At 43.0% G+C, this 12,445-nt stretch overlaps 1 protein-coding gene across 1 annotated transcript in view; it reads left to right on the forward strand.

Moving 5' to 3' along the window:
• Window positions 1-12,445, forward strand: part of dcp1a (decapping mRNA 1A) — a 50,945-nt gene that overhangs the window by 37,015 nt on the left and 1,485 nt on the right. The window contains exons 5-8 of the mRNA XM_078413914.1: window positions 236-374; window positions 3,223-3,342; window positions 4,428-5,135; window positions 6,080-6,289. Of these exons, the coding sequence (XP_078270040.1) occupies window positions 236-374; window positions 3,223-3,342; window positions 4,428-5,135; window positions 6,080-6,289 (1,177 nt within the window). The remainder of the gene's footprint in view (window positions 1-235; window positions 375-3,222; window positions 3,343-4,427; window positions 5,136-6,079; window positions 6,290-12,445) is intronic.

The following is a 12,445-nucleotide window of genomic DNA, read 5'->3' on the forward strand; positions in this document are numbered from 1 at the left end:
CTTGATTTCCTATTCTTCCCAAATGAAGAGCAAATGGTTAATAACGATCATTGTGGGAATAACTCCTCCAATTTTCCAACTTGCTCCACCTCCCTTGTAAAGTTGTGATCCTGGTCCATGCTGTGATGTGAACGAAATGTAGATCAGAGATAATTCAGAACTCAGCAAGGTCATGGGATTTGTTCCTGGATTTTGGTAATTAATCGGCCTAATCCCTGTGCTGCTACTTCCTCAGGGTGGTGCAAATGGAGGCCCAGAGAGTCCAACAAGAATCTCCAGGAAGAACAACTCCAAGTAAAACCAACGGTTATGATGAAGAAAGTCCCATTGATATCCTAGACATGCTCAGCAAAGCCAAGGAAGAGTATGAACAAGTAAGAGCTGTTAGAAACATTGAAGAATAAATACTGAACTATTGTCTGAAATGGTAGTTTAATTTCTTTACCATTATTGCATTGTATTTAACATTTGATTGTCGCAGATATACACTGGTCACTTGATACCATTCTGCATTTCTGGAAATTTCTGGAATGAACTTTTATAAATGTTTTGATCTTGCAACACATGAAGGTTAGAATGAAATTGTACTAATCTGTCGATAGAAAACATTTGCAGAGTTTCTCTGTATCCTGTTGATGTCCAACTGTTCAGTGTTAACAGCAAACGGCTAACTCTTTGCGCTAATCTAAGAACGATTAGATTAATTGTGATAATTCACTAGGGATTAAACACTAATCTTGTAATCCTGGCTACTTTATGTAGATTACGTTTGAAAAAAGTCTTTCCCTGACTCAAACCAAATACAAATACTTTTTAAATACTTTTGTATTTTGTAAATCCAAATCAAATGGATTTCAAAAATGCTTTCTTGATAAATGTTATCTGATTTCTAATCTGTTTTGTCACTAGAGGGCAATAAGAGGTAGAACACTGCACACAAATCCCCTCATACTCAACCCTCACACCACGTCTGATTATTATGTTATTCAATAGACAATAGACAATAGGTGCAGGAGTAGGCCATTCAGCCCTTCGAGCCAGCACCGCCATTCATTTTATTTTATATATACAGCGCGGAAACAGGCCTTTTCGGCCCACCAAGTCCGCGCCGCCCAGCGATCCCCGCACACTAACACTATTAACACTATCCTACACACACTAGGGACAATTTTTACATTTACCCAGTCAATTAACCTACATACCTGTACGTCTTTGGAGTGTGGGAGGAAACCGAAGATTTCGGAGAAAACCCACGCAGGTCACGGGGAGAACGTACAAACTCCTTACAGTACAGCACCCAATGCGATCATGGCTGATCACTCTCAATCAGTACCCCGTTCCTGCCTTCTCCCCACACCCCCTCACTCCGCTATCCTTAAGAGCTCTATCCAGCTCTCTCTTGAAAGCATCCAACAAACTGGCCTCCACTGCCTTCTGAGGCAGAGAATTCCACACCTTCACAACTCTCTGACTGAAAAAGTTCTTCCTCATCTCCGTTCTAAATGGCCTACCCCTTATTCTTAAACTGTGGCCCCTTGTTCTGGACTCCCCCAACATTGGGAACATGTTTCCTGCCTCTAATGTGTCCAATCCCCTAATTATCTTATATGTTTCAATAAGATCCTATTGAAATCCTATTCCAAATTTATTAGATTGTTTTTGGCAAAAGATAACAGCTTTTGAAATTATTATGTAAGATTTCCTTGTGACATATCATGCAATTTTTAAATGTGTAGGAAGGAACTGCAGATGCTGGTTTTAAATGCTGGAGTAACTCAGCAGGACAGGCAGCATCTCTGGAGAGAAGGAATGGGTGATGTTTCGGGTCGAGACCCTTCTTCAGTCTGAAATGCTGCCTTTCCCGCTGAGTTACTCCAGCTTTTTGTATCAATGCAATTTTTTAAATCGCATGGGAATTTTTCATTTCAAATCCAATTCTGTAAATATGATTTAGTGTTTAATTCAATTGGTCAAAAATCATGTGAATTTACTTTATAAAGAAATTATCAATTAGAATTTTCAGAAAGAGCAGTACAGCATCTCTTTTTTTAAAAACAAAAGCAATTTTAACCCAAAGATGTGGTGTGCCATTTGGCAAACAAGGATGAATGAATAATTTTAATCTGGAGGAAGTGAAGCAATATACACCTTCACGTTGAAAAGCTTGTTGCTCCTGATTAGATACGAGAACATAACAACCTGATATTCAAGAACAAGAATCTTAAAATAACGTGCAGAAAACGTGGCTCTATCATTTAAACGGTAACATTCAACTGTGGAACATTTCACAATTTGATAAAATGATCTTTGAAGAAACATGGAATGTTGACAAGCTTGCTATTTTAAGTAATTTTACCTAATCTAGTTTAAATGACCCTGACACTAATCTTATTAGTTAATAATTAGCAAGAAAGGAATCCGCAAATGTATTTTAAAACACTCAGTGTCAAACAAATCTCCGGAGCTGAAAATTATGTTTCACTCTTCACTGGCTTCTAATGATGTACCTTATTAGTGTACAGATAAAATACCAGTTCTAGTGCATCTATTTTATAGAAATGAGTGATCTGAGATTTGGAATATACTTTATTATTTTAACTTGATGGAAGCTATGAGTTTCAGAGACTTCAAGGTACACATTGCTTTAGTTCGCAAATAATGTACAGAGGTGGAGGACCTTTGAATGTTACAAGAATGAGATGTTTTTAAATGTATGTAGGAAACGTAGGAATTTCTAGTCAAAATTGTGATTTTTTTTTAAAGAACTATTTCCATCAAAGGACATGCCACCCTTGCCACCCCACCATGCCAGATTACAGAGGTGTGTCAATACTTGCTCTGAAGAATTGAATGTCCCTGCTTTGGCATTCTTGGACCAGTGGAATAGAGTGGAATATTTTAACTGCACTGAGATGTAAAATACAGAATATTATCTTATTTGGTTTAAGTCATTACTAAATTTAAGATAAACTAGCCTCTGTATTCCTAACACAAATTGAAAGAGAAAGAGTCTTGGTACCCATCTGCAGCTGGCTGTCTGCTCTGAAACTTCATAGAAGGATTGAAAATTCAGCATTTGTCTAAAGTTCTCATTTCATACATTTTAGAATTATTTGCAATTTATATTTTTTTTGATAGGACTGTTAATTTTTCCTGTGATATTTTATATCATGAAATTGAATTTTGATAAATAAATATAAAGTTTGCTTCTTTTCTTTTCAGACATGTCAATTTGGTGATTCGAGTATTTTGTCAAGTTCTCCGAGCATACACAGCTCTGTAGGCCTGGCAATGAAAGCACCAACCGATGAATGTACCTCCTCTTCAGCACACCACCATAAGGTAGTTGGACTAGATCTCAATTATAACTCCTCGCATGCAGATGACACTATTTCAATGGGACAATATGGTTCACCAGAGTAATCTCAAACAATGTTTAACAGAACCACATAAAGCGATATCGAGCAAGTCAAGGAGACATCTTGAAGGGGGGGCTGGGGGGGTTCTTGTGATGATGTACAGTCAGGGTGTTTTAGAATGGTAAATCCAGAAAAAAACACTTGCAGTTTAAATCTGGGTGATCAAAAGTGTGTAGTTTGTAGGTTATAGAACTGGGAAAAAAAAGTTAGTGTGATAGATCAGGGGTTTGAAAGCAGAATAAGAACATTCGAATCAAGGTGTGTCTTGTATATCTGGTATCTCTTGTAGGCACAGTGGTGATGTTTGCACTTGATGTTAAGGAGGATCCAAGAACATTGTGCAAAGTGCAAGTGAGGCACAAGACATTTGATGGCATGTAGACATTGGATGGATTGAAGGGTTGGAATCTTGGGTGATAGTCAGATAATCTCCTTCAACCTCTGATGTGGAATCTGGATGGGAGCTGTTGGGGACAGAGTTATAGCTGTGCCCAGAGGCACACCGGACTGTTGATTCTTCTGGACTCTAAAATGCTGCTGTGTGGGGAACTACAGGAGTGGATTGCTTTTTGGATGCACGGGTATTGTGCATCTAAAAATCCTGAATCCTGATTGTGTACAGAAACTATACATGAGCAATAAAATTGCACCCCGAGGCCTTTCTCACTGGTGGTTCAGGTGCAGACTGGCCCTTTAACTAAAACTGGAGCCAGTTTTCGCCCTCTGGTTATTTGTGATGAAATATTTGATCAAGCAATCCACAACTGACACCACTGCCCCTAATGTGACAGATACTCAAAGGGCCGTAGAAAATATCCCAAAGAACACTGAATGTGCACAGTGGTGTCAAAGTGATTCTTCTGCTTTAAACCCAAAATCGATCATATCGTACGTAATGTTGTACACTTGACTGACTAGCCTAGTGGTGTTTCATCTTTGCTATTTAATGAAATAACCTGCTCCACCAGTGTAAGCAGACATTTTAACTGTGCCTTTCTTATCTTGCAGAATAATCTTTCAGGTGCCAAACACTTGACTGTAGAGGAATTATTTGGAGCCCCTGTCGCAAAAGAACAATCGATAAACCCTAATCATGATGTGGTGTTGACATCTCAGCAAGATGCTAAGTTGGGAAGCCAGAACTTGATGCAGCCCTTCACGTACGAACAATCAACAGATAAACACCTCGGGAGCCCCGAGAGTCTAAATAACAAAAGTAGTTTTACTCGATTGAAATGCCAGGAGGCTTCCTCGGAAGTGCTGGTGACACCAGCAGCTCTCCAGAAAACTGAGAAAACCAAGCGCATGTACAACGTTTGTAGCAGTCCCCGTATTCTTACTTCCCTAAATTTTGAACCTACTGCAAATCAGACCGAATCCACCATCAGTACAAATGGTCATAGTCAGAGATTGCAACAGGAAGTCAAAACTATTTCGCCACTTATGTGCCCACCTTCCTCAGATGTAGCGTGTACTCATCAGAATCCATCCTCAACAGGGAACCCACCTTCACAAAGAGCCACTGGTGATAGAACCACTTCAGATATTCGATCCCAAGGTCATGAACTGCTTCAGAAACTCAAACTGGCACATCCACATGACCAGCCGCACCAGACTCTCGGCAAACCCTCCTTAGCTGCAAATTTTTCTCCACTGCTTGTAACACCAGAGTGCTTTAAAGAACCAAATGTAAAAACTACAGAGGTCTCGTTGCAGGTACGAATTGTTGAATTATATTATTTAAACTACAACATGCAGCTTTGCTACACCAATGGTCATAGTCTGGTTCAATATTAAAATGACAGGATTGTGAGATGGAGTTGAAAGAATTAGAGCAACAGTGTGGATCGGGTTTTTGGGAACCATGGACGATGGTTTTGAACAGTGAACAGACTCTACTAAGGGCCAGTGTGGTTTCTCATGATGCTTTGATGCTGTAGAAACACTAAATTTGAGAAACGTGAAGGGTAGTGCAAGAGGAACGTTTGAAAAACACGAAGGGCAATGCATGAGGAACGTTTTCTGTCCTGGCTTTACAAGTACATAGAGGATGATAGCCAGACAACCTGATAATGAATAGGGTCAGATAGTAATAACCGCCCTTGTTCATTGGCAATTTGGGTCAGAATCGTGCACATAGTAGGGGCTGTGTTGCACAATCTGCTGAGAAGAATGTTCGGTCAAGTGGAAAACGTAAGATTGTGTTGTGTCACTGGCAGGTATATTCCAGAATACATCAGGAATGGGCAGAATGTGTCACAGGAAGCTGTTACTTACAGACAAGCCACACAGTTTACACACGAGGCATGAACTGTGGATAAAGTATCACTTGCTCGGGAGTGGACCCACTAATTATACTGCAACAAAATGTTTCACTGTTCATTTTGTATTTTGATCAGCATATTAGTGTTCCATGCTTGAATTTAACATTTTAGCGATAAACTAAATTCAAGCTTACAATGCATGATTAGAAAAATCAGATTCCACAATATAGGGTCATAGTGTAGTACTGCTTGGAAATAGGCCCTTCGGCCCAACTTGCCCACGCAGACCAACATGCCCCATCTATACTAGTCCCACCTGCCTGCGGATGATGGTATAAATCACATAAATGCTTTTCCACGTGTATCTAGCTGCCAGATCTGTGTGTTCCTTTCCAGGTTGTTCTCACGCCAACCACCTCTGCAATGGGCCCGTCTATGCTTCTGTCTCCCAGTATGTTCAAGCAGTCAGCAGGAGCAATGTCAGAAGCTGAGGGCAAGTATGCTTCTGCTTCACCTTTAACGTTAGCAACAGAGGCCCGATCTTCACCCTTGCCCACTGTTCTCAGCAAGACTCAGCTTCAGGAAACACTAACTCATCTAATAAAGGTAATTTTATTTGCAAATGAACAGTTTTATCTTGACCAGTAATGCAGCTCGTACTCATATGTGAAATGCCTTGTCCCTCTGCTTCACCTGCTGTGACGTCTAACATTACACGTCTTCAGAGCCGATCAACAGCCACCCAAAGACAGCCTGTGTGATCTTTCTCCATACTTCTTTCACCTGTCAACATCGTCTGTGGATAATCTTCTGCATTGTTTCCTAACATTGTGGGCGTGTGTGTGTGGGCGTGCGTGTGGGCGTGCGTGTGTGCGTGCGTGCGTGTGTGTGTGTGGGGGGTGTGTGTGTGGGGGGGTAGGGGTGTGTGTGCGTGTGTGTGTGTGGGCGTGTTTGTGTGTGTGGGCGTGTGTGTGCGTGTGGGTGTGGGCGTGTGTGTGTGTGGGCGTGTGTGTGTGGGGGGTGTGTGTGTGTGGGGGGATAGGGGTGTGTGTGGGCGTGTGTGTGTGGGCGTGTGTGTATGTGTGTGGGCGTGTGTGTGGGTGTGTGTGTGTGTGTGGGGGGGGGTGTGACATTTCTCATTCTCTCCCCCAGAGCGTACAAGGGAATGGGTGTTTCCCGTGTTTGACTGATGAAGAAATGCTGTCAAGCTTGTGAAGTTCCTTGTCAAAATCCACAGTAGCATGTTGCAAGCCGCAACTGTGGAGGCCAAGTCAGTGGATATTTTTAAGGCAGAGATAGATTCTTGATTATTACGGGTGTCAGAGGTTATGGGGAGAGGGCAGGAGAATGGGGTTAGGATGGAGAGATAGATCAGCCAAGATTGAATGGCGGAGTACACTTTATGGGCCGAATGGCCTAATTCTGCTCCTATCACTTATGACATAAAATGAATTCCACCTATGTATTTCTAGGCCAGTGTTTCCATTCAATATTAACCATGATTCTTAAAGAAAAGAGCTTTTCTGTTAAAAGAGATTTTCCCCGGTGCATGGGATAATAACTGAAAGAACAGAACTTGCAGAAATCAGCATAAATTGACATAATTACGTATGTTTTTGTAATTATGAATTGCCTTTCTGCTGACAGGTCAGCCGCAACCAAAGTTTTTCATTGATCCTGGGTACACGTGACAATAAACTAAACTAATCAATGCAACTAGAGAGCCATTGCCTCGATGTTTTCAATGCGCAGGGCACCTGAGGCCTTGTCTCCCAGCAAAACCAGGCAAATCGCCAGTTCACATAATGAAAATGAGAGGATATTACTTTACAGCATTGTTCCTTTAGCCAAGATCCAGTTGTAGTTTTGTCTGTTTTGCCATTCGCCATTTCGCCCAGAGTACTCAAGGAGGTGGCCCTAGAAATCGTGGTGATCATTTTCCAATGTTCTATAGACTCTGGATCAGTTACTGTGGATTGGAGGGTAGCTAATGTAACTCCACTTTTTAAGAAAGGAGGGAGAGAGAAAATGGGGAATTATAGATCAGTCAGGCTTGCATCGGTAGCGGGGAAGATGCTGGAGTCAATTATTAAAGATGTAATAAAAGCACATTTGGAAAGCAGTGACAGGATCGATCAAAGTCACCATGGATTTATGATGGGATAATCATGCTTGACTAATCTTTTGGAATTTTTTGAGGATGTAACAAGTAGGATGGTTAAGGGAGAGGCAGTGGATGTGGTGGATCTGGACTTAGTTGGCAAAATTAGTGCACATGGTTTTGGGGGTAGGGTATTGACATGGATGGAGAACTGGTTGGCAGACAGGATGCATAGGGTAGGAATTAACGGGTCTTTTTGAGAATGGCGGGCAGTGACTAGTGGGGTGCTGCAAGGCTCGGTGCTGGGACCCCAATTATTTACAATATATATATTAATGGTTTAGACAAGGGAATTAAATGTGACATCTCCAAGTTTGCGGGTGACACAAAGCTGGGTGGCAGTGTAAGCTGCGAGGAGGATGCTATGAGGCTGCAGGGTGACTTGGATAGGTTGAGTGAATGGGCAGATGCATGGCAGATGCAGTATAATGTGAGGTTATTCAAGTCAAGTCAAGTTAAGTTTATTTGTCACATACACATACACGATGTGCAGTGAAATGAAAGTGGCAATGCCTGCGGATTGTGCAACAACAAAAAAAGAATTACAGTTACAGCATATAAATTATAGTTAATACAGAAAAGACAAAATTTAGTCCCTGGAGTTATAAAAGTTAACAGTCCTGGTGGCCTGTGGGAAGAAACTCCATCTCATCCTCTCTGTTTTCACAGCGTGACAGCGGAGGCGTTTGCCTGACCGTAGCATTTGGAACAGTCCGTTACTGGGGTGGCAGGGGTCCCTCATAATCTTGCTTGCTCTGGATCTGCACCTCCTGATGTATAGGTCCTGCAGGGGGGCGAGTGTAGTTCCCATGGTGCGTTCTGCCGAACGCACTACTCTCTGCAGGGCCTTCCTGTCCTGGGCAGAGCTGTTCCCAAACCAGACTGTAATGTTGCTGGACAGGATGCTCTCTACAGCCCCAGAGTAGAAGCAATGAAGGATCCTCAGAGACACTCTGAATTTCCTCAGCTGTCTAAGGTGGTAAAGGCGCTGCTTTGCCTTACCCACCAGTGAGGCAATGTGTGATGTCCATGTCAGATCCTCTTTGATGTGGACTCCCAGGTATTTAAAACTGCTCACCCTATCCACAGTAGACCCATTTATTTCCAGTGGCGTGTACATCCTTGGATGTTGAGCCCTTCTAAAGTCCACAATCAGCTCCTTAGTTTTAGTGACATTCAAGAAGAGGCTATTGTCCTGACACCAGAGTGCCAGACCAGCCACCTCCTCCCGGTAGGCCTTCTCATCGTTGTCGGAGATCCGGCCCACCACCACAGTGTCATGAGCAAACTTGATGATGGAGTTTGAGCTGAACCTGCCCACACAGTCATGTGTGTACAGGGAGTACAGTAGGGGGCTAAGGACGCAACCCTGGGGGGATCCTATGTTCAGGGTGAGGGGGCTAGATGTGTGTTCTCCCATCCTGACCACTTGGGGCCTGGCCGTGAGAAAGTTCAGGACCCAGGCACACAGAGGGGTGCGAAGCCCCAGTTCCAGCAGTTTCTCAGCCAGTCTGGTGGGGACTATTGTGTTGAAAGCTAAACTAAAGTCAATGAACAGTATCCTCACATAGCCCCCCTGGCTGTCCAGATGAGAGAGAGCGGTGTGTAGAACCTGGGAGACCGCATCATCCGTGGACCTGCTCGGACGGTATGCGAACTGTAGTGGGTCCATGTTGCGAGGAAGGAGGGCACAGATGTGCTTCTTGATTAGTCTCTCGAAGCATTTCATGACAACCAAGGTGAGGGCCACCGGTCGGTAGTCGTTCAAACAAGCTGGAGATGCATCTTTTGAAGCATGCAGGGACCACGGACTTTGCCAAGGAGAGGCTAAATATTGTGGTGAGCACTGGAGCAAGCTGAGTAGCACAAGACTTTAGTACTCGCCCAGATATACCATCTGGGCCTCCAGCTTTCCTCGTGTTCACACGTGTCAGAGCCCTCCTCACGTCATGCTCGGACAGCGAGAATGTGTGCATATCCCCAGCGGTGGATCCCCCTCCAGCCTCGCTAGCCAGCGCCTTGTCGGTGTTGTGTTTAGACGGCGAGCTAGGGGTGTTACCTGTCTCGAACCGTGCGTAGAAGGAGTTCAGGTCATCAGCTAAGGAGGTGCCGGCACTTCCGATTGAGGGGGGGCTGCACCGGTAGTTAGTTATAGTCCGTAGCCCCTGCCAAAGGCGCCTGGTGTCCTGCTGCTCCATCTACGTCTCCATCCTGTCCCTGTACCTCCTTTTTGCGACCTTCACCGCCCTTCGCAGTCGGTAGGACTCTACCTTGTTCACTTTGGTGGCAAGAACAGGAAGGTTCATTCCCAGGATGGCGGGACTGACATATGTTGAAAGAATGGGTCGACTGGGCTTGTATTTACTGGAATTTAGAAGTATGAGAGGGGATCTTATAGAAACATATACAATTCTTAAAGGATTGGACAGGCTGGATGCAGGAAAAATGTTCTCGATGTTGGGGGAGTCCAGAACCAGGGGTCACAGTTTAAGAATAAGGGGTAGGCCTTTTAGGACTGAGATGAGGAAAAACCTTTTCACCCAGAGAGTTGTGAATCTGTGGAATTTTCTGCCAGAATAGACAGTGGAGGCCAATTCACTGGATATTTTCAAGAGAGAGTTAGATTTAGCTCTTAGGGCTAAAGGAATCAAGGGATATGGGGAAAAAGCAGGAACAGAGTACTGATTTTAGATGATCAGCCATGATCATATTGAATAGCAGTGCTGACTCGAAGGGCCGAATGGCCTACTCCTGCACCTATTTTTCTATGTTTCTAATGACTTCTAAAAACGGTTCCTTATTCATAATTTGGTGATCAATCCATCAACGCCCAGACATTTGCTTTTTCAGTTATGTCATTATCAATCTCCTTATTTTCTTAGCATTCTCAGAACTTCACGGATCACTAATCAACCTTAGATGTGCCAGCTACAAATGTTTGTTCAAAGATTGTCCATTCTTCTGTTCAGGGATGGTTGCTTTTAACCCTTTGACCACCACAATGAGTTGTGTGCAAATTAATTTTTAGGAAAAGAATACAGTTTCCCTCTCCACTCTTACGACGGTAATCCTTCCAAAGATATCCAGGTACATTCCAGATAATTGGCACAAAATTTTAACTTCCTTGTAATTCCAGCAACATTAGTTATTGTGTGGTGGAAAATCCCCATGTTCCCCACGATCGTTTACCCTGCTGTGGGTGGATTTATATTTGAGTAATGATCGGATTCATTATGTGTAGGAAAAAGACCAGTCTGAAGAAGGGTCTCGACCCGAAACGTCACCCATTCCTTCTCTCCTGAGATGCTGCCTATCCCGCTGAGTTACTCCAGCATTTTGTCTCTACCATCGGATTCATTATGTTGTGGATACCTTTCTCCACACCATTCACACCACTTTCCAGAAGCTTTTTCTTTAAATGCCAGTATATACTCTGACATCTTTTATAAATTAAAATTAGGTCTTCAGATCCAGGAGAAAAAACAATCCAGAATTCCTCCCACTGCTTTGCATTTGCCCCAAAATATCTTTACAAACCTAGAGAGCAGTCCTGAACTACTATCTACCTTATTGGAGACCCTCGGACTATCTTTGATCGGACTTTATTGGCTTTAACTTGCACTAAAAGTTATTTCCTTATAATGCATCTGTACAATGTGGACGGCTCGATTGTTATCATGTATTGTCTTTCCGCTGACTGGTTAGCACGAAACAAAAGCTTTTCACTGTACCTCAGTACACAAAACAATAAACTAAACTGAACTGAACTGGAATATAGAACAGAACATCACCGATGTTCAGATGCTGCCTGACCTGCTGAGTTACTCCAGCATTTTGTGAATAATCGATTTGTACCAGCATCTGCAGTTATTTTCTTATATCACCGAACAGGCCCTTTGGCCCACAATGTCTATGCCGAACACGATGCCAAGACCAACTCTTATGAACCTGCATATAATCCATATCCCTCCATTCTCTGCATATCCATGTGCCTATCCAAAAGTCTTTCAAATACCGCTATCGTATCTACTTCTACCACCACCGCCCATGGCAATATGTTCCAGGCACTCACTACTCTCCTTGTAAAAGAAAGACAAAGTACAAAAAACTTCCCCCACACATCTTCAAACTTTGCTTCTCTCATCTTATGTATGCTCTCTAGTATTTGATGCTTCTATCCTGGGACTACTTATAAAAATTACAGGATCAGTAATCGGGCACTTCCCATAGAAACACAGAAAATAGGTGTAGGAGGAGGCCGTTCGGCCCTTCGAGCCAGCACCGCCATTCATTGTGATCATGGCTGATCATTCACAATCAGTAATCCGTGCCTGCCTTCTCCCCATATCCCTTGATTCCGCTAGCCCCTAGTGTATCTAACACTCTTTTAAATTCAACCAGTAAATTGGCCTCCACTGCCTCTGTAATGTTTCATTCATTATTTTGTACAAGATCACACCGCAAGAAGGCTCCGCAAGATCAAAATTGTTGACTTCAGGGCACCCAATGAAGCTGAAAGATTGCCATGATCTTCAAAGGAAAATTGGGGCAATCCATGAAGTTCAAGTAAAACTAAAGTAAAGGATAAATGTTTTCAATCT

Source organism: Rhinoraja longicauda, chromosome 17, assembly GCF_053455715.1.
Source record: "Rhinoraja longicauda isolate Sanriku21f chromosome 17, sRhiLon1.1, whole genome shotgun sequence".
NCBI classification, from domain to species: Eukaryota; Metazoa; Chordata; class Chondrichthyes; order Rajiformes; family Arhynchobatidae; genus Rhinoraja; species Rhinoraja longicauda.